The sequence below is a fragment of the Poecile atricapillus genome, chromosome 12 (genome assembly GCF_030490865.1).
Source record: "Poecile atricapillus isolate bPoeAtr1 chromosome 12, bPoeAtr1.hap1, whole genome shotgun sequence".
In the NCBI taxonomy this organism is placed as follows: Eukaryota; Metazoa; Chordata; class Aves; order Passeriformes; family Paridae; genus Poecile; species Poecile atricapillus.
Window position 1 is genome coordinate 761,846 of NC_081260.1, and position 23,515 is coordinate 785,360.

Genomic DNA, 23,515 nt, shown 5'->3' on the forward strand with positions numbered 1-23,515 from the left:
ATGGATGATGGATGGATGATGGATGGATGATGGATGAATGATGGATGAATGATGGATGAATGATGGATGATGGATGGATGATGGATGGATGATGGATGGATGGATGATGGATGGATGATGGATGGATGATGGACGGATGATGGACGGATGATGGACGGATGATGGACGGATGATGGACGGATGATGGACGGATGATGGATGATGGATGGATGATGGACGGATGATGGACGGATGGACGGACGGATGGACGGACGGATGATGGATGATGGATGGATGGATGATGGATGGATGATGGATGGATGATGGATGGATGGATGATGGATGGATGGATGATGGATGATGGATGATGGATGGATGATGGATGGATGGATGATGGATGATGGATGGATGATGGATGATGGATGGATGATGGATGGAGGATGGATGGATGGATGATGGATGGATGATGGATGATGGATGGATGATGGATGGAGGATGGATGGATGGATGATGGATGGATGGATGATGGATGGACAGGTGGATGGATGATGGACGGACGGACGGACGGACGGACGGATGGACGGACGGATGGACGGACGGATGGACGGACGGATGGACGGACGGATGGACGGATGGATGGACGGATGGATGGACGGATGGATGGACGGATGGACATTCAGTGTGTGGGAAAGAGGGTTGCCATGGGCTGTGACCTGCCAGAGCCTGAGGCTGGCTGCTGCAGGTTTGTGGGTTAGGGAGGGAGGTGCTGGGGGCCATGTGGCTTCCCCAGGAACTGGAAGCAGCCGTGCTGTGCTCCAGGGACCTGCCACAGCTGAGGGGCTGGAGGGGTGCCCTGGGCCTTTTGTGTCCTGTCAACCTTCAAGCCACGGAGGGAGATGGCAGGGGAAGGTTCCCACAGGGTGGCAGTGGGAATTGCCCCATAATGTCCCCTGTAGGCTTTAGATGGAGCATCCTTGTCCCATGCAGGAAACTCAAGACAGCCCTTCCCAACCCTGGAGCCTGACAGGAGACATTCAGGAGTTGAGGGGATTTTGTGATGGAGCAGAATGGTCTCATCCCATCAGTGAAGGCAGCGATGAAGGTGGAATTCCCAGAGGGAATAAGGTGCTGTGCAAATGGAGGAGTTAAAGAGCACAAATGGCCAGTGCTTGCTGGGCTCTGGTGGCTCCTGGAGGGTCTAAGAATGGAGCAGCTGCAGTGCCAGCGCTCAGGGGTCTCTCATTGAGGGAACTGCTGCATGGGAACGCAGCCTCCCGGCTCTGTCCTTATTCAAGAGATGCAGCGAGAGCAGTGGGAATTACATGGAGCAACCTTGCTTTAGCACCAAGCAAATTGGCTGGGAAAGTAATTAAAGCTGGTATGGAAATGCTGCTTCAGTTTGATGGATTAGGGACTGGCTGTTACAGGGGGAATCCAGTTTAGCTGCAGCAGGTGGTGTTCCTTTCCTAGTACAGCAATAAAGTGGTCGTGGAAGGCAGCTGGGAGATGGATCACTGGGATTGTCAGAAAGCCTTGGACAAATTTGTGGAGTTATTACGGTGGGGGTGGTGGGAGGAAAGGCCAAGTTCTGTTTGGTGTGTTCAGGTGTGCTGGGAGGGAGCAGTGGAGGTGGTGATGTGGCCAAGGCTTGCTCTGTGCTGGCCTGGCTGAGGGATGCTCTGTGCTGGCCTGGCTGAGGGATGCTCTGTGCTGGCCGCAGCTTTGAGCTTCAAATTCGCTGTTAAATGTGCATGGCTGATGCAAATAAAGCACAGAAGGAATAGGTAATGGTGGATGTGACCTGGCTGGAGGAGCCCCGTGGTCTCCCCTGTCCCTCCTTGGGTCAGAAGCTGCTGCTGGTGGCGCAGCTGAGGCTGTGTTCCCTCACAGGACCCTGTTTCTCCTGGACATCCCATCCCAGGGGCAGGTTCAGGGAAGCTGTTTGGGAAGGCTGAGCTGGCAGGAGAGCAGTGGCAGAGCTGGGGAGGTGCAGGGAGACCTCTCCCCTTGGAGCTGCAGCTCCCTGCAGCCGTGGGGGCTGTGCTGGGCTCCTCCAGCACGATGGGGCTGCAGCACGGGCTGTTCCTCCTCTCTCAGCACTGAGCCAGCTTTGAACTCATTTTCCCGAGGACAACAAAAAGCACAGAGACAACTGCTGCCCAGATTTTGTATCCTGCTGTCACCGAGCCAATTAAGGAAAGGGTTGCCATATTTTATTACTTTTTTCGTTAATGCACGGGTGGAGCAGCATAGCTCTTCTAGAGCCTCATTCTTGGAAGGGGCTGAGCAATCTCAACTGGAGCATTTTTGGGGGGGAGGGGAAAGAAAACAAAAAAACAGGGTTAAAAAGGGAGAGGGGAAATAAATAATCATACTTGGTGTGGAAAATACCAACCTGCAGAATTAATGTTTGTCTGGACAGGTCTGGCTGTCCTGATGTGGGACTGAAGGCTGGCCAAACTCTGCCCAGGGCTGGTGCTGGGGGAGACCAGAGGGACTTTTATGTGGACTTGGAAAACCGGGTAAAAATGGGGCCTGGATGCTGCTCGAGGGGAAAGTGAATTTTGGGTTGGCTGCCTGTGGCCTCAGGTGATGAACGCCAGGATGTCCCCAGGTACAGGTGGGGTGATGGGACAGCATCCCTCCTTCCATGGCTCTCCTTCCTCCTTCCCTTGGTGCCAGACCTCTGCATCTCCTGACAAACCAGGAGCTTGAGGCAGAGATATTTCTTGGATATTGGGAAAACTGTAATTTGGGAGAAGGGGTGAGGGAGCCTTTGTATCTGAGAACCTCTGGTGTAACTTGCCAAGGGCAACCTGTGCACCCTCAGCACGCTCCTGCTGCTCCAGGCTGGAGCTAAAAGCAGTGGCCACTGTGTCCCAGAGGACCTGCACTGGCCCTGCATCACCCTCAGCTCTGCCCACCCTGGGCTTTGCTGCCCTTCCTGTTTATTCTGTTTTGTCCCTGATTGTTTTCTTCCCCCTGCCTCTCTTTTCCCTTGGTTTTGGGCAAAGCTCAGATCAACACAGAAGAGTGTTTGGCTGGATGTGAGGTGTTGTTAACCTGCTGCTGCTGCAGTCATCATCACAGGCCAGCATGGACAGGGCCACTGGCCCTTGGGCACGAGTGACTCAGGGCTGTCTGTAAACAGTGTTAGTATTTTATAACTTTTGTATTTAGGGAGTTAATGACTCTAAAGAGAGCAGATTTTAATCTAATCAGCTATTCCTTGTGCTGTGTCAGTCCTGGACATCAAAGAGAACATCAAAGTGAGAGGCATGAAAGGCTCTGCTGGCAGCATGGCAGCTTTGCCAGGTGCAGCATCGTGGAGCTGGGGTCCCCTTCCTCCTCCGAGGGGCTCCTGCACCGCCAGGCAGGTTCCTGTCCCTGTTCTGTCCTGCCTTGGAGGCTCCTGTCCCTGTTCTGTCCTGCCTTGGAGCAGGTTCCTGTCCCTGTTCTGTCCTGCCCTGGAGGCTCCTGTCCCTGTTCTGTCCTGCCTTGGAGCAGGTTCCTGTCCCTGTTCTGTCCTGCCCTGGAGCAGGTTCCTGTCCCTGTTCTGTCCTGCCCTGGAGCAGGTTCCTGTCCCTGTTCTGTCCTGCCTTGGAGCAGGTTCCTGTCCCTGTTCTGTCCTGTCCTGGAGGCTCCTGTCCCTGTTCTGCCCTGTCCTGGAGGCTCCTGTCCCTGTTCTGTCCTGCCTTGGAGGCTCCTGTCCCTGTTCTGTCCTGCCTTGGAGGCTCCTGTCCCTATTCTGTCCTGCCTTGGAGCAGGTTCCTGTCCCTGTTCTGTCCTGCCCTGGAGGCTCCTGTCCCTGTTCTGTCCTGCCCTGGAGGCTCCTGTCCCTGTTCTGTCCTGCCTTGGAGCAGGTTCCTGTCCCTGTTCTGTCCTGCCCTGGAGCAGGTTCCTGTCCCTGTTCTGTCCTGCCCTGGAGCAGGTTCCTGTCCCTGTTCTGTCCTGCCTTGGAGCAGGTTCCTGTCCCTGTTCTGTCCTGTCCTGGAGGCTCCTGTCCCTGTTCTGCCCTGTCCTGGAGGCTCCTGTCCCTGTTCTGTCCTGCCTTGGAGGCTCCTGTCCCTGTTCTGTCCTGCCTTGGAGGCTCCTGTCCCTATTCTGTCCTGCCTTGGAGCAGGTTCCTGTCCCTGTTCTGTCCTGCCCTGGAGGCTCCTGTCCCTGTTCTGTCCTGCCCTGGAGGCTCCTGTCCCTGTTCTGTCCTGCCTTGGAGCAGGTTCCTGTCCCTGTTCTGTCCTGCCTTGGAGCAGGTTCCTGTCCCTGTTCTGTCCTGTCCTGGAGGCTCCTGTCCCTGTTCTGTCCTGTCCTGGAGGCTCCTGTTCCTCCTCCACGCCTCCGAGGGGGCTCCTGCTGTCCCAGCCTGGGGGTCCTCTTGGATATGTCGCAGGTAAAAGCTGTTGTCCCAGCAAGGAGAACAAGATTAGTGTACAAATGTCCCCTGGTAACAAAACCAAAGGCTGTTTAAACTTGTTGTGTTGTTTTCCCGTGGGTAGCAGTGGAGCTGTGTGTGAAGGCGGGTGTTGGATGCTGTGGCAGTGTGAGATGCTGCTCCACGGGACAGCTGGTGCTGGCAGGGTATTGGGGAGCCTCTCACACCAATCCTGATCTTTAAATTCTTCCCCCAGTCTTGGTCAGGCTGTGAAATCGTGTTCTTGTCCTTTCTTTTTGTTTCCATCTGTGTGTTTGCTGCCTGGGGAGGGTCTGTGGGTGATGTGGGGTGGCAGGAGGGGCTGTGCCCCCTGCTGGGCTCGTGCAGTGGGGTTTGGGGCTGCGAGGGCCAGGCTGTGTCCCCAGTGCCCGGCACAGTGAGGGGGTTTGGCAGCCCCAGTGCCAGGGGGTGCGTGGAGCACTGGGAACCCTCGTCCTGCCAGGCTGCAGGCTGGGGAGCCCTCGTGCTCCTCTGCTTTCTGACTTCTCCACTGGCTCTCTTGGGGAAAAGAAAGTTAATTTTAAACCTGTGTATGTGTGTGCAAGGCTGCTTTTGGCCAGCAAGAGCTGCTGCAGCACGAACGTATCAAAATATCCAGTGGATTTATTTGTAAGCCCCTTGGGCAGGGAAGAGCTCAGGGTTCCTCCAGGCACCTGCCAGTCCCATTTCAGGCAGTGGGGAGGAGGTGGTGATAGAGCTGATGGGTGGGACAGGGCTGGCAGGTCCCAGAGTGGCACCTGTGCCATTTGCAGGTGCTGGCAGCAGCCTGGGGCTTTGGGCAGCCAGGCCCTCTCCTGCTGCTGCCCCCTACACTTTGCTTACAGCCCTTTCTCATTGAATCCCAGACTGCTTTGGGTTGGAAGGACCTTAAAGCTCATCCAGTTCCAGTCCCCTGCCCTGGGCAGGGACACCTTCCCCTAGAGCAGGTGGCTTCAAGTCCCTTCCAGCCTGGCCTGGAGCAGGGATGTGGCAGCCACAGCTGCCCTGGGCACGGCTCCCAGGGAAGGGTTTTTCCTGTCGTGCCCAGCAGAGCCTGTGCAGCACAGCAGGCTGTTCCTGGTGAAAGCAGGGCAGGGTTTGGATGGCTCCCCACGCTGCTCCCCACACTGCTCCCCACGGCTCAGTTCCCACAGCAGGGCTGGGCTGAGGGGTCCCTGTGGCCGTGGGCTCTCCCCACGCCCACGAGCAGGGACCCCACAGCGGGCAGGTGAGGGAGGAGAGGCTGGCTCTGGTTCTGTGTCTCTTCAGAGATGCTGGGCAGAGGCTGGCTCTGGTTCTGTGTCGCTCCAGAGCTGCTGGGCAGAGGCTGGCTCTGGTTCTGTGTCGCTCCAGAGCTGCTGGGCAGAGGCTGGCTCTGGTTCTGTGTCTCTTCAGAGCTGCTGGGCAGAGGCTGGCTCTGGCTCTGTGTCGCTCCAGAGCTGCTGGGACACGGGAAGAGGCTGGGCAACGCTCGGGGTGCAGCTCCTGCTGCTCCACAAACCAAGCTGGGAGCAGCAGGTTGAGTCGCCTGCTGGGAGCTGTTTTCCAGCCATGTGCAAGGGAAGGGAGCTAAAAATACAGCTTGTTTGCCTCCAGCTGGAGTTGATTTAGGCATCCCTGGCTGTTGTGGAGTGCAGCAAAGGACAGCCAGCAGTGGAAGTTTGCCGACTGTAATTTTGCTGCTCTGCCCTCCCCACCCTGCTCCAAAAAGCAATGGCCAGGAAAAGCAGGGAGCAGGATGGGATGTGAAGAGCTCCCAACCTGAGCTGCTCAGAGTTTCCACGACTTGATTTGCCTTTTCCCCTTCAGCAGAAGCAGGCCTGGAGCTGCAGGGGATGTTGAGAGTTTTATCTGTGCCATGCAGAGCAGCCCTTCTGCGTGGAATGCCAGCACGCCCTGCCCCTTGGCAGCACATGCAAACACAAACACGAAATCATGTGGTTTCCCCTGGTTTTGTCTCCAGCCTTATGGTCCAGGTCCTGCCCTGGCTGGGCTGGAAGTTGTCAGAGGAGCTGCTGTTCCTCCTCTCCCATCCGTCATTCGGCTGCTGTCCCGCTGCAGTTGCAGGCTGTGCTGCATGGGATGTGAGAGCTGCAGGCTGTGCTGGACATGGGGTGAGACAGCTGCAGGCTGTGCTGGACACGGTGTCAGGGTGTTGTGGGGGTGACCGACCCCCCAGGAACCTGCTGCTGGTGAAGAGGAGCAGCCCAGGAGCGCAGCTGTAGCCTCACATCTCTGCTCTCCTTCCTTGCAGGTTCCTGACCACCTTCCCCGGTTTTTGATGCTGAATCAGGATCGTGTTAACTAAAGATGGAAACACTGGAGTCAGAATTGACCTGCCCAATCTGTCTGGAGTTATTTGAGGACCCCCTCCTGCTGCCCTGTGCCCACAGCCTCTGCTTCAGCTGCGCCCACCGCATCCTGGTGTCCAGCTGCTCCTCCGGCGAGTCCATCGAGCCCATCGCCGCCTTCCAGTGCCCGACGTGCCGCTATGTCATCTCCCTCAACCACCGGGGCCTGGAGGGCCTCAAGAGGAATGTGACCCTGCAGAACATCATCGACCGCTTCCAGAAGGCGTCGCTGAGCGGCCCCAACTCCCCGAGCGAGAGCCGCCGCGAGAGGACCTTCCGCGGCAGCCCTACCATGTCCGTGGCCGGCGAGAGGATCGCCTGCCAGTTCTGCGAGCAGGACCCGCCCCGCGACGCCGTCAAGACCTGCATCACCTGCGAGGTGTCCTACTGCGACCGCTGCCTGCGGGCCACCCACCCCAACAAGAAACCCTTCACCAGCCACCGGCTGGTGGAGCCCGTGCCCGACGCGCACCTGCGCGGGCTGACGTGCCTGGAGCACGAGAACGAGAAGGTGAACATGTACTGTGTGGCTGACGACCAGCTCATCTGTGCCTTATGTAAACTGGTGGGCCGCCACCGGGACCACCAAGTGGCGTCGCTCAGCGATCGCTTCGAGAAGCTGAAGGTAAGGACGGGGGAGCCCCGCGGAAGCTGCTCGGTGTTCCTGGGGGAGCTGAGCTGGCAGTCGCTGTGATGTGAGCCTGCCTGGATGATGTTTGACCTAGATAAAGTTTGAAATCCCTCTCCATGCCCCGTGCCATTCTGAATGAGCCTGCAAAGCACTTTGCACTCCCTTATTTTTTTTAAAGTGAAAAAAGCCTACAGCAGGTCCTGTCTGAGGTCACGCTGCTGAGGCCGTGGCTGTGGCGGCAGCCGTGTTCCCATCAGAATCCTGCTCATGCCTTTCTCAGCTGCTGCTTCCTCTGGCCTTTCTCCCTTCATCCCCAGGCTCATTCTGCCCCAAAAGTGCTTTTCTTGGATCTTTGACCTGTTCATGTTCAGAACAAAACCACTCTCTCCACTCTCATGTATTTTGAGGGCAGAAGGAATACTTCATTGCTCCAACAGAAATGCGGAACACTTGGGTTTTGTTTTTTTTTTTTGTGCAGACCAGATTATTTTTTCCCTCCTTGTTTTGAAACAAACTGGTGCCTGGAAAGAAATCTTCCTAGATGTCCAGTTTCCTGGGCTGGTTTCCCACCTCCCTGTGTCCAAACCCTCCTGAGCCCGCTGTGAGGTGCCCAGTGCAGTGACTGAACACCCCTGATGGCACGAGGAGTAGGATGGGTTGGGATGTCCTGGGTGTTTCCAGGACACCAGCTTTGGCTTTGGGTTAGTGCTGCCAAGGGGGGCCTGGGGAGGCTGGCTTTGCCTGCCCGTCTCCCATCTCATCATCCTCACCTGAGCTTCCCCCGTGTGCAGAGCTGTGCCAGCAGCCCTGTCTGTAGTCCAGAACATTCTTTTTCCATGAGGAAATGTCTCAATTAGCAAATTGGAAACCTTCGAAAGCAGTGACCGTGTGTGTTTGCATGCAATAAAACCTGGGCAGAGAAACTAAAACCCTGGAATATTCCTCCCTGATCCAGCCTGTGCCAGCCAGGCAAATCCATCTGGGGGAGCCTAGCAGGTTGCCAGAACACAGTGCTTTTCCCTTTTAAATAAGAGTCTGAAGTGATTTTGGCGGTGGAGGGAAGCTCTCCTCTGCCCTCTGTCACCGGTGAGCTGGGGCTGCTCCCGGGCAGCCAGCAGTGAGCAGATGCACTTAATCCCTGGCTTTCATCCCGCATCTTGAGTGAGCTGGGAACGCCTTTCAAGTTAGATTTTTTTTGATGGAAAATTGGGTTTTTGAAGTGAGTAACTTCCTGTTGTCAGAGGGGCTCTGCTTTCCACAGAAATCTTTGGTGGGGAATTTTTTTTTGTCTCTTTAGAAGTGCTGAGTGCCTGAAACTGGACTGGTGTGTGTAAATGAGAAACCTCCTCCCAGTGCTCCCCTTTCTTCCAAGCTGGTTTTACATCTAAAATCTCCAGCGTGTGCCAGCAGCCTGACTTCCCTGTGGATGCTCTACAATGATCCATCCATACTGTATTATACACCTCCAGATGTTTCAGGAACCATCTTTAATCCCTTTAACGCATGCCATGGGTTTATTTTGTGCGTCTTCAACTCCATTTGTTTATGTCATAAATTCCAGTTCCAGCCCGTGGGAGCAGGTTTCTGGGTTCAAGCAGGGACCACAGGGATGTGGGGCAGGATGGGGCAGAGGATGGAGGGCTGGGTCACGTCAGGAGCTCTCTGGACTGGGCTGCCAGGGACGGATGTGGTGCCGTTGTTTCCCTGGGAAGGTTCATGCCAAGGGCTGTCAGCTGCAGACACCCTGCCGTGGTTCAGAGTCCCCAGGGCAGCAGCAGCAGCTGGGTGAGCTCTGTGTGAGCTCTGTGTGAGCTGTGTGAGCTGTGTGAGCACAGGCACAGAGCACAGTCTGAGCACAGGCACAGAGCACAGGCACAGTCTGAGCACAGGCACAGGGCACAGTCTGAGCACAGTCTGAGCACAGGCACAGGGCACAGTCTGAGCACGTGGGGATGATGGTGCCGCTTGTTCTCCCTCCCTGTGGCTTCGGGAGGGTCGAGATGTTGAGCACAGGCAGAGACAGAAGTCGTCTGCTGGCTCAGCTCAGTGGCTGGAAGTCGACATTAAAGATGAAATTAAAACTGTGTGTAGATTAAGAGCAAAACTAATGGCCTGACCTAGATACAGTGAGTGCCCAGGACAGCGGTGCTTTATCTGCTGAGTGAAATCTCAGCCAGTTCTGAATCCAGATTGCTTCAAACTTGCAATTAGCATCCTCTGTGCGGTGCCTGTCCGGGTCCTGCCGGGGCAGGGCTGCGCTGGGGGACACAGCCAGAGCAGCTCTGTGTGCAGGGATCCAGCTCCACCCACACCTGCTGCTGAAGGAGTGCTTGAAGAAAGGATTTTGCCTTAATTACTGGCCACGGTTGGTGGCTTTTCCGTGAGCTCTGCTCCCTTTGAAGAGCCAGAGAAGGGCCAGCTCTGAGAAGGCTTTTCCTTTGCTGGTGCTGAGTCTTCTGTAGATTGACAGGCTGGAAATGTGCAGAAGAAAGAGAAAAGTGGTGTTTTGTAACACTTACATCCGCTCTCTGCTGGAGGAAGAGCCGCGAGCCAGGTGGAAAACCCATCCTCTGTTACCTGTCAGAGCAGCGCTGCCTCCCGTGGGGCTGTGGGAGTGAGAGCAGGATTAACAAAGCCTCCCTGTGCTGACAGCCCCTGCACAGAGCTGGTAGCGATTCCAGGGCATTGAGCAGAGTGCTGGGGTAGAAAATCGAGGAGAAGGCTCGGTCACGCTTCCATGTGGGACTGGTTCAGCCGGAGCTGCGGGAGCGTTCTGCTGGTGCAGGGGAGTCACAGATGCTGCTTGGTTTAGAACTGACTGCACTGCCACGGGGCTCCCGGGAGCTTTGGTGTGTACATCTCCATTTCTTCACACCAGGAGGAGTCAGCTGAGGACGAGGGCTGCAGTTGTGACTGCTGAGACTCCCACGTGTCAGATGGGGGCTGTTCCCAGCAGGAACAGAGCTCTGCTGGTGTCGGAGCTCTTGGTCCCTGAGCCCTGCCCAGGGATGCTTTGGCTGCTTTATTTCCTGCAGGGAAGAGGAGGGGATGCAGCCCCAGCCAAGGCTCCCTGCAGCTGGGTGCTGGTGGAGGCTGGAAGCCCCCGCTGCTGTGGGGACCTCAGAGGGGACATGTGTCCCCTCAGCTCTGTGGGCAGGGGGGCTCTGGGCTCCCCCAGCTCAGCCCTGAGCTTCTCCACAGCCCTGGGTGCTCCTGTGTCACCTCAGGGCTGGTTTGTTACCTGTGAGCTCCCTGGGCAGGGGGACCTGTGCCACACACCGGGGTACCCAGCGCGGGGTTCTCATCCCCATCGTGCCCAGCTGACACTGAGCACCCAGATCATCCTCATCCCCACTTAAATATTGCTTGTTTGGGGCTCACAGGGGCCAGGAGCCAGCACTGAGGCCTGGGTTCTTTGATAATTTGCTTTTAGGGAGGGTTTTCCTTATTAACAACTAAGCTATGGATATTGAGATAGCAGAGCTTCAAAACTGCTTTGATTAGATTAATCTCTCATTTTTTCCAAACCTACATTCACATCCAAGACGATTTCAATGTTGCTATCTCAAGAGCAGCTTGAGCTGGAAAATGAAAGCATAAAGTGTGTGAAGATCCCTTGGTGGCTTTTCAAGGCACTGTGTTTGGGATGAGGCTGGAGGATTCATCTCCAGCCTTTCTATCCTGGGAGTTGGCAGCCCAGAGCTGGAGTCCCAGCTCTCTGGAGGGAGAAAGATGGTTTGCAGTGAGCTTCCTTGTAAATAACAGGTGTCACCTTCTTTGATGCAAGTCCTGGTGTTTGTGCAGCAGGGTGTGGCCACCTGTGTGCTTCCCCCTTGGGTGGCTGCAGTTGTTGAGCTGTTCAGAGGGTCCCCCTTGCACTGAGGGGCTGTGGAGGGTGAGTCTCCATCCTTCCCATCCACTGGCTGTTGTGTTTTCTGTTTTATTTGGGTTTTATTTCTCTTTCTGCCCCTGGCACTTGAGTGCCAAGCCCTGCCCAAAGGCAGACTGAGGTGGGCAGAGCTCAGTGGGGTGGGACGAGGGCTCTGCAGCTGCTTGTGCTGGAAGGTGCCAGCCTGTGAACACCTCACCTGGGGGAAACAAAGCCTGGTTTTGCTTCCAAAGAAAGCAGAGCTGGCTGTTTTGGGGAGTGTAGCTGCAAGGCTGGGCAGCAGAACTGCTCTGGAGCAGCCCTGGGGCCAGGGCTCGGTGGGGTGGGCTGTGCCTGCATGGCTCTGGTGTGGCATGGGCTGTTCCTGCATGGCATGGGCTGTTCCTGCATGGCATGGGCTGTTCCTGCATGGCATGGGCTGTTCCTGCATGGCATGGGCTGTACCTGCATGGCATGGGCTGTTCCTGCCTGGCATGGGCTGTTCCTGCAGCTCCTGGGCTGTGCCTGCAGCTCCTGGGCTGTGCCTGCCTGGCATGGGCTGTGTTCCTGCCTGGCATGGGCTGTGTTCCTGCCTGGCATGGGCTGTTCCTGCCTGGCATGGGCTGTTCCTGCAGCTCCTGGGCTGTTCCTGACTGGCATGGGCTGTTCCTGCAGCTCCTGGGCTGTTCCTGGAACTCCTGGGCTGTTCCTGCAGCTCCTGGGCTGTTCCTGCAGCTCCTGGGCTGTGCCTGCAGCTCCTGGGATGTTCCTGCAGCTCCTGGGCCGTGGGGTGGCTGCTGTGAGACCACAGCCCTCCTGCCCCGCAGCCCCTGGCTGAGAGATGGAGCAGCAGCAGGCTGAGAGATGGACCCACAGCTGGCAGCCCTCTGCTCCCAAAAGCACACATTTTCTATAGCATTGCTATTCCTGCCCTCGGTAGCTGTTGTTTAATATTCAGGATATATTGCTTTTGGCCACAATGAATATTCAAGAAGGGGAATGAGCAGAGCTCAGCTGATGCTGCTGCCTGAGCTCTGGCTCTCCTCAGGCTCTGCTCAGGGATTCCTGGCGTGTGTGGCCCTGAAAAATGGGTCCCAGCAATGTTCAGTGGTTTGAGTGATTTGGGAAGTCGGCTACGTGCAGTTGAGTGTCAGATGAATTTCTCAGCAGGCTCGAAACCTTGCTCTGTGATACTGAATATTGCTATTATTATCACATTAGCCTGTGAAACACCTGACAGGTGTAATTAAGTAATTTTACCTTGACAGCTGATGTGGTTTTTTTAAAAAACAACTTTGAATATCCAACTGAAGTAGTTTGATGTGCCTTTTTGTAGAAATCAATATGCAGTAGCAGCACATTTGCTGATAAATCCTCCTGTGTCAGGAGTGGAGATGGATCTCGGGGACCTTGAGAAGGAGGAGCTGTGGGCTGGTCCTGCCAGCTCCTGCTTTGTGCTTTCAGGACCTGCAGGGAAAGCATCCCCTGCTGAAAGGTGCTTGTTGGCTGCAGTGGAGCTGGGCAGCCCCCAGGGCTGACAGACTCTGCTCCCCAAGGCAGCTGGGACCTTTCCCTTCACCTCGAAGGGCTTTTCCAGCCCCAAGGATTCTGTGAGCAGTGGCAGCTCAGCCCACCTGGGTTTGATCTTTATCAGCAACCAGGCAGGTGTGTGATGAGGAAAGCAGAGGTGTGTCCCCAGAATGTCCTGAGCTGCTTCCAGATGAACAAGTTCTCGTGGCTGTGATGTTGTTTGTGAGCTCTTGGCTGGGTGCTCCGTAGGAGGGCACATCTGGAGCAGCTGGAGAGCGCTGTCCTTGCAGCTGTCAGGGTCTGTGGTGCTGTGGGATGCAGTGGGAGCGTGTGAAGGGCTCAGGTGTGAGGAGAGCAGTGCCAGGCGCTGCAGGGGAGGCTGTGCAGGGCACTGGAACTGCCCTGGGGGTGATTGCTGACCTGAGAGAGCAGTGGGGCTCCTGCCTGTCCCTGTGCTGGGCTCTGGCCACACACAGCACCAGCAGGGCTGGCTGTGGCTGTCCAGGCTCTGTGGCCCTTTGGGACATGGATCGGTGTCCTTGGCTCTGCTGCCTGGGGCAAACGGAGCCTCAGAGACGAGGGCAGGGATATTTCCAGTCATCCCAGTCTCTATGGCATGGATTAGGCATTTCCTGTTGCCTTCCCTTTGCTGGGCTGCTTTGGGAGAGTGTTTTGCTCTGGTGGGAACATGCCCAGCAGTGTTCTGGGGAGGGAAATCGAGCACCAGCAGCGGTGTGAGCTCCCCTTGGCTCTGACCCCTCAGCTCTGGGGGCTTCACCCAAACTGCTCCAGGATGGAGAGAGCTGGGCAGGACCATGGGGCTCCTGCCCCGTGCCCAGAGCTGGGAGCAGCCCCAGGGAATGGGGTGGAATGTCCCAGCAGGAAACTCCTTTTCCTCCTGAGAAATGGATAAACCTGCCTCCTGCTGTCCCCTGCACTCTGCCGTCTCCTCTGAGCTCCTTTTGGAGCCTGTTCTGAGCACTCCAACTTTTCCAGGCATTCACGCCTTGTGAAAGGCTGGGATTTGGGCATTTTAGTGTTGAAAATTATCACAATGTGCAGCCAAATCCTTGTGAGGCAGCTGAACCCCTTTGTGCTCTTGTGGGCATCTCTGGTTTATGGGATAAGCTCAGCAAGTGAGGTGTGAAAAGGTGTGTGTGGTGTGGGATGTGCCAGAAGGATAAATCCAGACTCCTCCCTCGTTTCTCCAAAGGGCTTTTGGGAACCAGACATCCGGGATCCAAAAGGAGACACGCACGGGTTGTCTTTCAGCATGAGTTCTTTGGCTTTGTTTGTTTATTTTTCTGATGATGGTGATTGGAAACTAAAGGTCAGGAGACAAGAGGCTGATGGATGTGCAGCTTTGTGTCCTGGCTGGAGTCTGCTGCTCGTGGTAGAGTGATCCATAAAACCCCAGCCTATGGTGGAAAACATGAAAGAAATGAGCCCCTTCTTTGGCCTCCCAGGGAAGGAGCTGTGTCCTGCCTGAAGCTCTCCCAGTTCTATGGGGAAGGAGAGGTTTCCAAGTGGTTCAGGGGTAATGGAGCTGCAGCATGACGCCTGACAAAACCCAAACCTCTTTCTGAAGTGTGCTTGTAAAGTTTCATCTCAGAATAACTCACCCTGAGTATTTCCATACTGCTGAGAATGGTGTTTTTCCTGGATAACTGGTGCATGGAAGCGTTCTTTGTTAACACTGGATGGGGGACTGGAGGTTTATTGGGTGCACAAGTTGAAATCTGGCTATTCCCTGATGGCATCTGCAGGCACAGAGCTGGGCCAGGGTCTTGGGGAGCTGTGAGCCCGGGCTGGAGTCAAGAATGTTGATGTTTTAGGAGACTGATGCCTAGGTTAAAGGCAGGAAAGTGTGAATTTCTCTTCAGCCACATCTGCTTCCAGCAGCAGTGGCTTTGTTGGCACAGACTGCTGACAGTCAGATCCAGCAGGAAGCCACGCAGGCTGGGAGATGGAGGGATGCTTAGAGAGGGAGACAGCAGCTGGAGAGGGGGGGTTAGGAACATGTTTTAGGAATGCTGTTTGCAATGTGAACTTGCTGGTTTTGTTTGGAATGTGCCAGGCTGGGACAGAGCAGGTTATTTACGCACTGCAGGGCTGGAGGTGGGACACACGTGGTGGCTCTCCTCGCATTCTCCTCCCAGTACAGGGACCATGAGCAGTTGTCCTCCAGTGACAGGGCTGGAGAGGAGCATGCAGTGGCATCTCTTCCCCAGCCCCTCAGGAAGCATCAATCTGCTGGCAAAAGCCAAGGGCTTGCAATTCCTGCTGTCCTCAGCCCCCCCCCTCCAGCTCAGGGGCTCTGGAAGTGGAGAGACGTAGGCAAACTGAGCAAAGCAAGGACTCAGCACACCTCCAGGGGCCGTGGGCAGGGCACAGCATGCAGTGTCCCCTCACCAGGCACAGCAGCTCTGCCCACTGCCACAGCCCGTGGGGCTCCCACGTGGCAGCACACTGCCCCGGCCTTGGTGCCATGCCAGGGGCAGATTGCTCCTGGGGTGTCCTGGGGTGCTCCTGGGGTGTTCTGGGGTGTTCCTGGGGTGCTCCTGGGGTGTCCTAGGGTGCTCCTGGGGTGCTCCTGGGGTGCTCCAGGGGTGTCCTGGGATGCTCCTGGGGTGTCCTGGAGTGCTCCTGGGGTGTCCTGGGGTGTCCTGGGGTGCTCCTGGGATGCTCCTGGGATGCTCCAGGGATGCTCCTGGGATGCTCCTGGGATGCTCCTGGGGTGCTCCTGGGGTGCTCCAGGGGTGTCCTGGGGTGCTCCTGGGGTGTTCCTGGGATGTTCCTGGGGTGCTCCTGGGATGTTCCTGGGGTGCTCCTGGGATGCTCCTGGGGTGCTCCAGGGGTGCTCCAGGGGTGCTCCTGGGGTGTCCTGGGGTGCTCCTGGGATGTTCCTGGGGTGCTCCTGGGATGCTCCAGGGATGCTTCTGGGATGCTCCTGGGGTGTTCCTGGGATGCTCCAGGGATGCTCCTGGGATGCTCCTGGGATGCTCCAGGGGTGTCCTGGGGTGCTCCTGGGGTGTCCTGGGGTGCTCCAGGGATGTTCCTGGGGTGCTCCAGGGATGTTCCTGGGGTGCTCCAGGGGTGTCCTGGGGTGCTCCAGGGGTGCTCCTGGGGTGCTCCTGGCCTTTGCAGTGCCAGCTCTGAGCAGTGCATCAGAGGCAGGGGAGGCTCACGGCTGCTCTGGCTCCCTTGCAGTGCCACAGGTGCTGGGGGTGCTGCTGCAGTTCCTTGGCTGGAAGAGTCACGGTGTTTTGCTTTAATCTTTGCAGCCAGGAGAAGAAAGGGTGGGTTTTCAGCAGAGCTGGGCTGCAGGCGGTGTGTGCCAGGCTGAGGTTTGTGCCTCAGTTTCCCCAGTCCCAGGTGTGAGTCTCCACCCCAGGGCTCCCAGCACTGTGCCTGGGAGTGCCCCCTTACCCCAGGGGTCAGAGCATTTCCCGAGCTTTTCCCTCGGGCATGGCCTCTCCTTTCCCCAGGGATGGTGCCCACAGGCGGTGCTGGGCTTGGCAGTGCCACCGAGTGCCAGTTGCTGGGGACAGAGCAGCGCTCAGAGAGGAATCTGTGCTGGGTCCTTTGGCTGCTGCTGCCCTGGAGACCGAGTGCTGGGTGTTTATTGCTGGCTTTTCTCTGTGTTTGGGCTTTCCTTGGGCACATCTCACACGCCCCTCTCAGGGGAAGCCCACCCTGGTTCCCAGCAGCACATCCCTGCAGTTCTGCCAGTGGTTTTGGGGCTGCAGGGGCTGCCAGGACCCGCAGTTTGGGCATCTGTGTCCCTCCTCATCACCATCTCTGAGCCCTGCAACCTGCCTCAGGTTGTTATGCCCAGGAAGAAGAGAAATTACTGTCTTGAGCTCATTTTCATCTGTTTTTCCTGATGAAATGGGAGGGAAATTTCTTGTTTCCCTTCCCACCCGGTGATAGTGGAAAAAAAATGCATATTAAAGTTCAGGACTGGGGAGAGGGTAGAGGAGGGTGGCACAGCCTGGGGCAGGTCCCAGGGAGGCTGAGGGCTCCATCCCCAGCAGGGACCCCTTTACCCCTTGCACTGCCCCTGCCTTGGGAAGCCCAGGCCCCTGCCCAGGGCTGCATTTGCTCAGCCCCTTCCTCATCTTCCCTTGTTCAAACCCAGCATTTCTGTTTCAGCTGATGCCACTTGGTTCTTAAAGCTGTGATTCTGAATTTCACAGTGTTCCTTGTCAGTCCCAGCAGGAAATATGTTTGGGACCAGTTGGGAAACAGAAGGGAAGAAAAATTACCAGAAGGGTTTTTTTTCACCCCTTTGATCTGTATTTATTTCTTTATTTATTTATTTATTAGCAGAAAGCGCAGCAAGAGCACAACTCATCTCCCACAATCTGTTTGCTGCTTGCTGGGTATTAGAGAATGACACCAGCTGGGCTGGTAAAAAAGCCTTAAAAAAGAATAATCCCAAAGCCACATTAGCAATTAAACATGTCACTCCCTGAACTCCGGAGTTTAATCCATTTTCTTCCCGCTTTTTCCTCTTCCTTTATTTATTTATTTGTTGTTTTAGTCTCTCTCCCTTTGTTTCTGGTCAGAGCCGTGCCAGATGGGGGCTGTGCCTCGGGCTGATGCTGAGGTGTTTTACATTCTCCTCAGAAAGAATTCTCCTCAGGGTTTTTATATTCTCCTCAGGATTTTTATATTCTCCTCAGGGTTTTTATATTCTCCTGAGGATTCAGAGCGCTCCTGGGCGATGCTGTGCTCTGAGGGGCGTGGGGCGAGCGGTGCCTGGCTCAGAGCTCGGGCTCTGGGCTCCCAGGTGCTGCTCAAGGCTGGGAAGGACCTTTGAGATCCTGGAGCATCAGGCAGCAGCATCACCTCATCCATCACCACCCCGTGTCCTCCCAGAGCCCCGCGGTGCCTGTGGGGCAGCACCAACAGAGCCACCAAAACCCTGCAGGGCTCCCTGGGAGGGCCATGGGCAGCTGCTGGGGCAGCACAGCTCCCCACGGGCCAGCAGGAACCAGGGGCCAGCAGGAACCAGGGGCTGTTCCCCAGCTCCCCACAGGCCAGCAGGAACCAGGGGCTGTTCCCCAGCTCCCCACGGGCCAGCAGGAACCAGGGGCTGTTCCCCAGCTCCCCACGGGCCAGCAGGAACCAGGGGCTGTTCCCCAGCTCCCCCGGGCTGGGCTGGCCTTTCCCACCCCTCCATCCCAGCCGGAGTGAGCGCAGCAGGGGATGGAGACCCTGGCACTGAGCTCCTCTCACTGCTGGGCTGGGGCACAGCAGAGCGGGGAGAATCAGGGAGAATGGAGAGTAATAAACGTGACGGTTTTGGAGTCATTTAAACCCAAGTCATGCCCAGCCAGGGAGTTCATGGTGCAGGTCGCCCACGGCTGAGCTCGGTGTAACCTTGGCTGAGGGAAGGGATCCTGCACACCTCTGGTGTGATCAGTGCTGAGTTATTTGTGCTCAAAAGCTGCTTTTTAACTGCTGTGAAACACCACCGTCAAAACAGAGACATTAAATTCTGATGGGACTGTTCCAGAGCCCGGGCCGAGGCCTCTCAGGGAAGCTGCTGCTCGCTGCAGCCGTGCCAGCACATAAATCTGTGGCGTCAGAGGGAACAAAAAGTTCCCATTGGCAAAGATAGTCTGCAAAGAAAGATGAGGGAACTAATGGGAGGAAGAAAGGGAAGAAAAGCAGATTAGATCAAGGTTCAGTGAGTGACCCTCAGGGTTGGGGTCTGGCAGGAGGATGAGTGTGGGAGGGTCATTCTTGTGCCTTGACACGGTTCGGTGTTGAAAGAGTCTTTTGAGCCAGGGCTGGGGGAGCGGGAAAGGGGCAGGGGGAGCGGGCAGGGAGCAGGATTCCTGTGTCAGCCTTCCATTGTGGTAACTCAGGACCTGCTGCAGAGAATGGCCCAGGTGCCTTGGCTGAGGTGGCTGATGCTCCTGGCATGGTGGCCAAGGGTACAAAGAGGTGAGGCTGTGATTTTCCTGGATGTGGAAATTCCTGTTCCTTCTGTGTGCATGGTCCTCCTGAGGCATTGCTCCACTGCTGAACTTCTTTGGGAGCTGCTGCAGGTACCTTTGGGGTTCCCAGACTCTCTGTCCCTGCCTGCTAGAGTTGGCAGTCAGTCCCCCAAGGGATGCTCTGTGCAGCTCCCTGTGCTGGTGATGCCAATCCTCTGCCCACCAAGCTGGGCCCCAGTGGGACTGACTGGGCTGAGGGGTGCCTCTGCTTCAAGTGCCATCCCAGCTCTCCCAGGGGATTTGGGAAGCCCCTCCTTTGGGAGGAGAGGGGATGTGAGCCTCCGCTTTCTGTCCAATCAAGCATCCCAGGGCTGGTATGTGTGTTATGCTGAGACTTTGGAGAGAAGCTCAAACGTTGACTCAAATCCACTCCAAAGGCTTGGAAAACAAAAGCAAAGCGAACCCACAAGGTGTTTGTTTATATTCTGGGACTGTTGGGATTTTCCAGGCAGCCTCATGACTCACTGGGATGGAATGGGAGGCCTGCACTGGGCAGAGGGTCGGTGGGCAGGGGCTGCCTGGGGCTGCTGTTTGTCCCTCCAGAGCCTTCTCTCGCTGCTCGGGGATGGTGGCTCCAGCCTGAGCCAGGGCTCTCCCAGGGAAACACCTCCATGCTCTTGATCCACGCTGGGAGAGCTCCTGCACGTGGAGATGGTGTGTGGGGTGACAGTGTCCCCCTGGCACCCCCGAGGGTGGCCCTGGGGTGCTGCCCACAGCGCCTCAGGCTCCCCTTCACCGGCTGTGTCACTGAGCAGATCGCTTTCCTTCCTAGTGCCGAGGAGAGAAGAAGCTTTCCTTGCATCAGAAATGGACGGCTCTTTTCTGGGGAAGTGAGCAAGGGCTGAAGGGAGCTCTGCACTTCACTGGGTGCAGCTTTAGCCAAGTCTGAAGCAGCTGGAGCAGGTTTTGGCGTGAGCGCTCACCCTGTGCTCAGCACCAAGGCTCCAGTGGTCCCTCCCCTCCGCGCTTCCCAGATGTTGTAACTTCTGGAAAAGTCTGCCTGGGGCTGGTTCTCATTCCTGAAGGGGCAGAGAGGCTTGTGCAGCCCCAGGCAGGGGGCAGGGGGCTCCGGGGCTGGCACATGCCTTGTTCTGGGGGTCGAGGAGGGCAGCAGGGCTCCCTGGGCACTGCCAGCGGTGTCCCGGCCCCGGGCAGGGCTGGCTGCTCTGTGAGGGAAAACCTGTTCAGGCATTTTCTCTCCTGCCCGTCGCCGTAAGGCATTGGAGCTTGGCTAATCCATGGGGCCCGAGATCTGCTGGATAAGCTGGCACTGGGATGTGCTGGAGGAGGCCCTGGGCTCCTGAGGCTGGTGTGGGGCTGGAGCCATGGGCTGGGGCCCTGGGCTGGTGTGGGGCTGGGCCATGGGCTGGTGTGGGGCTGGAGCCATGGGCTGGTGTGGGGCCGGGGCCCTGGCTGGTGTGGGGCTGGGGCCCTGGCTGGTGTGGGGCTGGAGCCATGGGCTGGTGTGGGGCTGGAGCCATGGGCTGGTGTGGAGCTGGGGCCCTGGCTGGTGTGGGGCTGGGGCCATGGGCTGGTGTGGGGCTGGGGCCCTGGCTGGTGTGGGGCTGGAGCCCTGGGCTGGTGTGGGGCTCAGGGCTGGGGCCATAGGCTGGTGTGGGGCTGGGGCCATGGGAGTGACCAGAGCTGTCCTGGCTGTGCAGGGGGATGTGCACGGGCTTTGCTGGCCCAGGATTTCTGCTCTGGTGGGACTGTGGGACACAAAGGCTGTGGAAGGGCAGTGTCCCCCCCATCTCTGCACTGTCCCCTCTGGCTCCCCGTGTGCTGCAGGGACAGCAGAGTCCCCAGGCAGCACCAAGGAACTCCGAAAATGCTGTTTGTGCAGTTGCTTGGTGATGGCTTCGGTGACTTTTTGGCAGGCTTAGGCGTTTTGTTTACTTTTCCAGAAGGAAAAGGGCAGAGGGATAAAGGCAGGAGGACTGGGACTCTCTGCCTGTGTGTGCACAAGGGGTTAAAGCCTTCTCCAGCGTTGGCGCGTTCAGCCCGAGGCTCAGTTTGTACCGAGCATCTATCTCAGCATCTCCAGCGCTGCCTTCAACAGGCTCACCCTGCCTTTACATAAGCAGCAAAGCAGCCAAAATAAACGTGTCCCATCCCGGGCAGGTGCTGGCTCCCAGCATGGGGGGATTACTGTGAGCCCTGAGAGCTGCCCCCGCAGCCAGGAGCTCACCCAGCCCCGGGGAGAAACTGAGGGGAGAAACTGAGGGGAGAGACTCAGGGGAGAGACTCAGGGGAGAGACTCGGGAGAGACTCAACTCAGGGGAGAGACTCAGGGCAGGCTCCCAGGAAACGTGGGGTGGCCCCACGGAGGGTGGGGTGAAGGTGCCCCCGGCAGCTCTCACACACTGCTGGAAGAGTGGGTTCAGTGCGGGCACGTCCTGCAGGAAACAGGATTTGGGAGAGGTTATTTATGCAGCAGCGGTCTCCACGGGCTTTACACTTCATAGGATCACTGAGTATCCCGCGTTGGAAGGGACCCACCCCTTCTGGCCAGTTCCTCCACTTTTTCCATCCCAATTTGTTCTTCTGCCAGGGGAGGCGAGGAAGGGAGCCCCTGGCTGTGGTGTCACCCTGCAGCCCGTGCCTGGTGCTGCTCCACGCCAGCCTCTGGCAGCAGGAGACAGCTGTGGATGAGAGGGGAGGCCTCCCAAGGGGCACATGGGGCCTGATTGTCCCCATTTACTCCTGCCCTGCCTTTCCCAGCAGTGGGATGTGGGTTTTTGTACATCCTTGGGGCTCTTCTTGCTTGCTTGGGCAGGAACACAGAAAGGCCCCAGTGGAAGAACATTTTCATCAATGGCTCCCAGTGCTACTCTCCTCCATGTTCAGGGTACTGAGGGAAGGTGGCAGGTTGTTTCCTTCAGGCAGACAGGCTGTTCCCTCATCAGTCCAGAACAAGGGAGGCTGCCAGGGCTGTGTGGGGACATGCTCCAGGATCATCCTGGCTGTCCTTGGGGTGTCCAGGCATCTTTGGCATAGGGAGGACTTTGTGTTGCTCAGTGCTGGGCTGTGCCTTCCTGCTGCTGCTGCCTGCCTCATGCCAGCTCCTGCATCGGGGTCAGGTGCCACCAGGTGCCACCGGGAGCCTCTGGTGCTGCCAGGTGCCACCAGGAGCCTCTGGGTGCTGCCAGGTGCCACCAGGTGCCACCGGGAGCCTCTGGGTACCATCAGTGCCGGGTGCTGTCTCTTACGGCCCCGGTGCCTGGGTGCTGACAGAAGTGCAAGGGTTGCAGCTGCCTTTCAACCCTGACACTGATGTTTTGTGACAATTAATCTTGCTATTTATATCAGTCTAATTAGCAGCGTTATTAATATTATCGAGGCGCCACAGTGGTAATTATATGTCTGCTTAACATGTGCTATCAGTGCTGTTCCAATGCAGTGTGATTCCACTGACATTATCCCACCATTAGCATTGTTTGTTGTGTGCTGCAGAAGATAATTTGATGCTCCTAATCGCTCAATCCTCATTAGCAAACTGTCCCCATGTGCCCGAGCTTTTGAGAGTGATGCCACCAAGCAGTGCAGCTTTCCCAGGGATGTTTCTCTGGGAAATCTTCCCCGTTTTGGGGGTTCCTGTCCATCAGACTCTCCCTCAGAAGGGAGGGAATCCTTGGAAGATCCTGCCCCCCAGAATAAAGCAGGTAGATCTTTGCTCTGGCATCTGCAGGAGCTTCTCTGGGGTTTTGCCTGGAAAAGGTTTTAAACAGGGAGGGATCCCTGAGTATGGGGCAGGTGAAGAGCCGTGAGTGATTCCCGATGTTCCCCCGGCTGCTGCCCGGCCCCAGCCGTGTCCCACGGCTCCAGCTCCTCCAGCTGCTGCTGCAGAGATGGGGGAAGGAATGGAAAACTCCTGAGTGTGCGCAGGAGCCGGATCAACAGGGAATTAAAACCCAGCTGCCGGAGCGTTTGATCAGCTTGTTTGATCATGGGAGCTGGAAGATGAATTTTCAGGGCACGCTGGGAGAGGGAAGGCTCCTGGTGCAGGCTTTGTGCTGTGTCCAGGCACTGGCAGCAGCCCCTGGGAAGGCTGTGCAGAAGAGGGCTGAGCAATTCAGGGGTCCTGGGGTGACTCTGGCCCTGGGTCCTGCTGGGAGGGGGCTTGGCAGGGGCTCCCTGGGAATTCAGGGGTCCTGGTGCTCCTGACTGCCCAGCCCAGCTCCTGCTGCTGGCACAGCCCTGGATGGGATGGGTGTCACAGCCCAGAGATGGGTGTCACAGCCCTGGATGGTTGTCACAGTCCTGAGATGGTTGTCACAGTCCTGAGATGGGTGTCACAGCCCTGGGATGGGATGGGATGGGATGGGATGGGATGGGATGGGATGGGATGGGATGGGATGGGATGGGATGGGATGGGATGGGATGGGATGGGATGGGATGGGATGGGATGGGATGGGATGGGATGGGTGTCACAACCCTGGATGAGTGTCACAGCCCCAATATGAATGTAGGCAGGGTGGTTTCCTTCCCTATGGGTTTCTTACTGTGCTTTTCCGATGGGATGGTCCCTCCCCATCCTTGGACATTCTCACCCAGCACAATCTCTTCCTCCTCCTCCTCCTCCTCAGCCCTCATTCTCACTTCCAGCTCTCATCCCTTCCAGCATGGATTGTTTGATTTCAGGCTCTGCCTGTGCCCAGCTCCCAGATGGAGGAACAGAGATGATCCACAGGGATGGGAGCTGAGTGCCAGGGCCATGGCAGGTGGCACTGAGGT

The 23,515-nt window shown here is 57.0% G+C and overlaps 1 protein-coding gene across 6 annotated transcripts in view; it reads left to right on the forward strand.

The window, feature by feature from the left end:
- The window catches only part of MID2 (midline 2), a 60,833-nt gene that overhangs the window by 8,971 nt on the left and 28,347 nt on the right, over positions 1-23,515 (forward strand). For 3 of the 6 annotated variants that reach the window (XM_058847558.1, XM_058847562.1, XM_058847560.1), the window contains exon 2: positions 6,645-7,366. In XM_058847558.1, the coding sequence (XP_058703541.1) occupies positions 6,701-7,366 (666 nt within the window). In that variant the 5' untranslated portion in view covers positions 6,645-6,700. The other 3 variants (XM_058847561.1, XM_058847559.1, XM_058847557.1) reach the window with 3 other exon arrangements.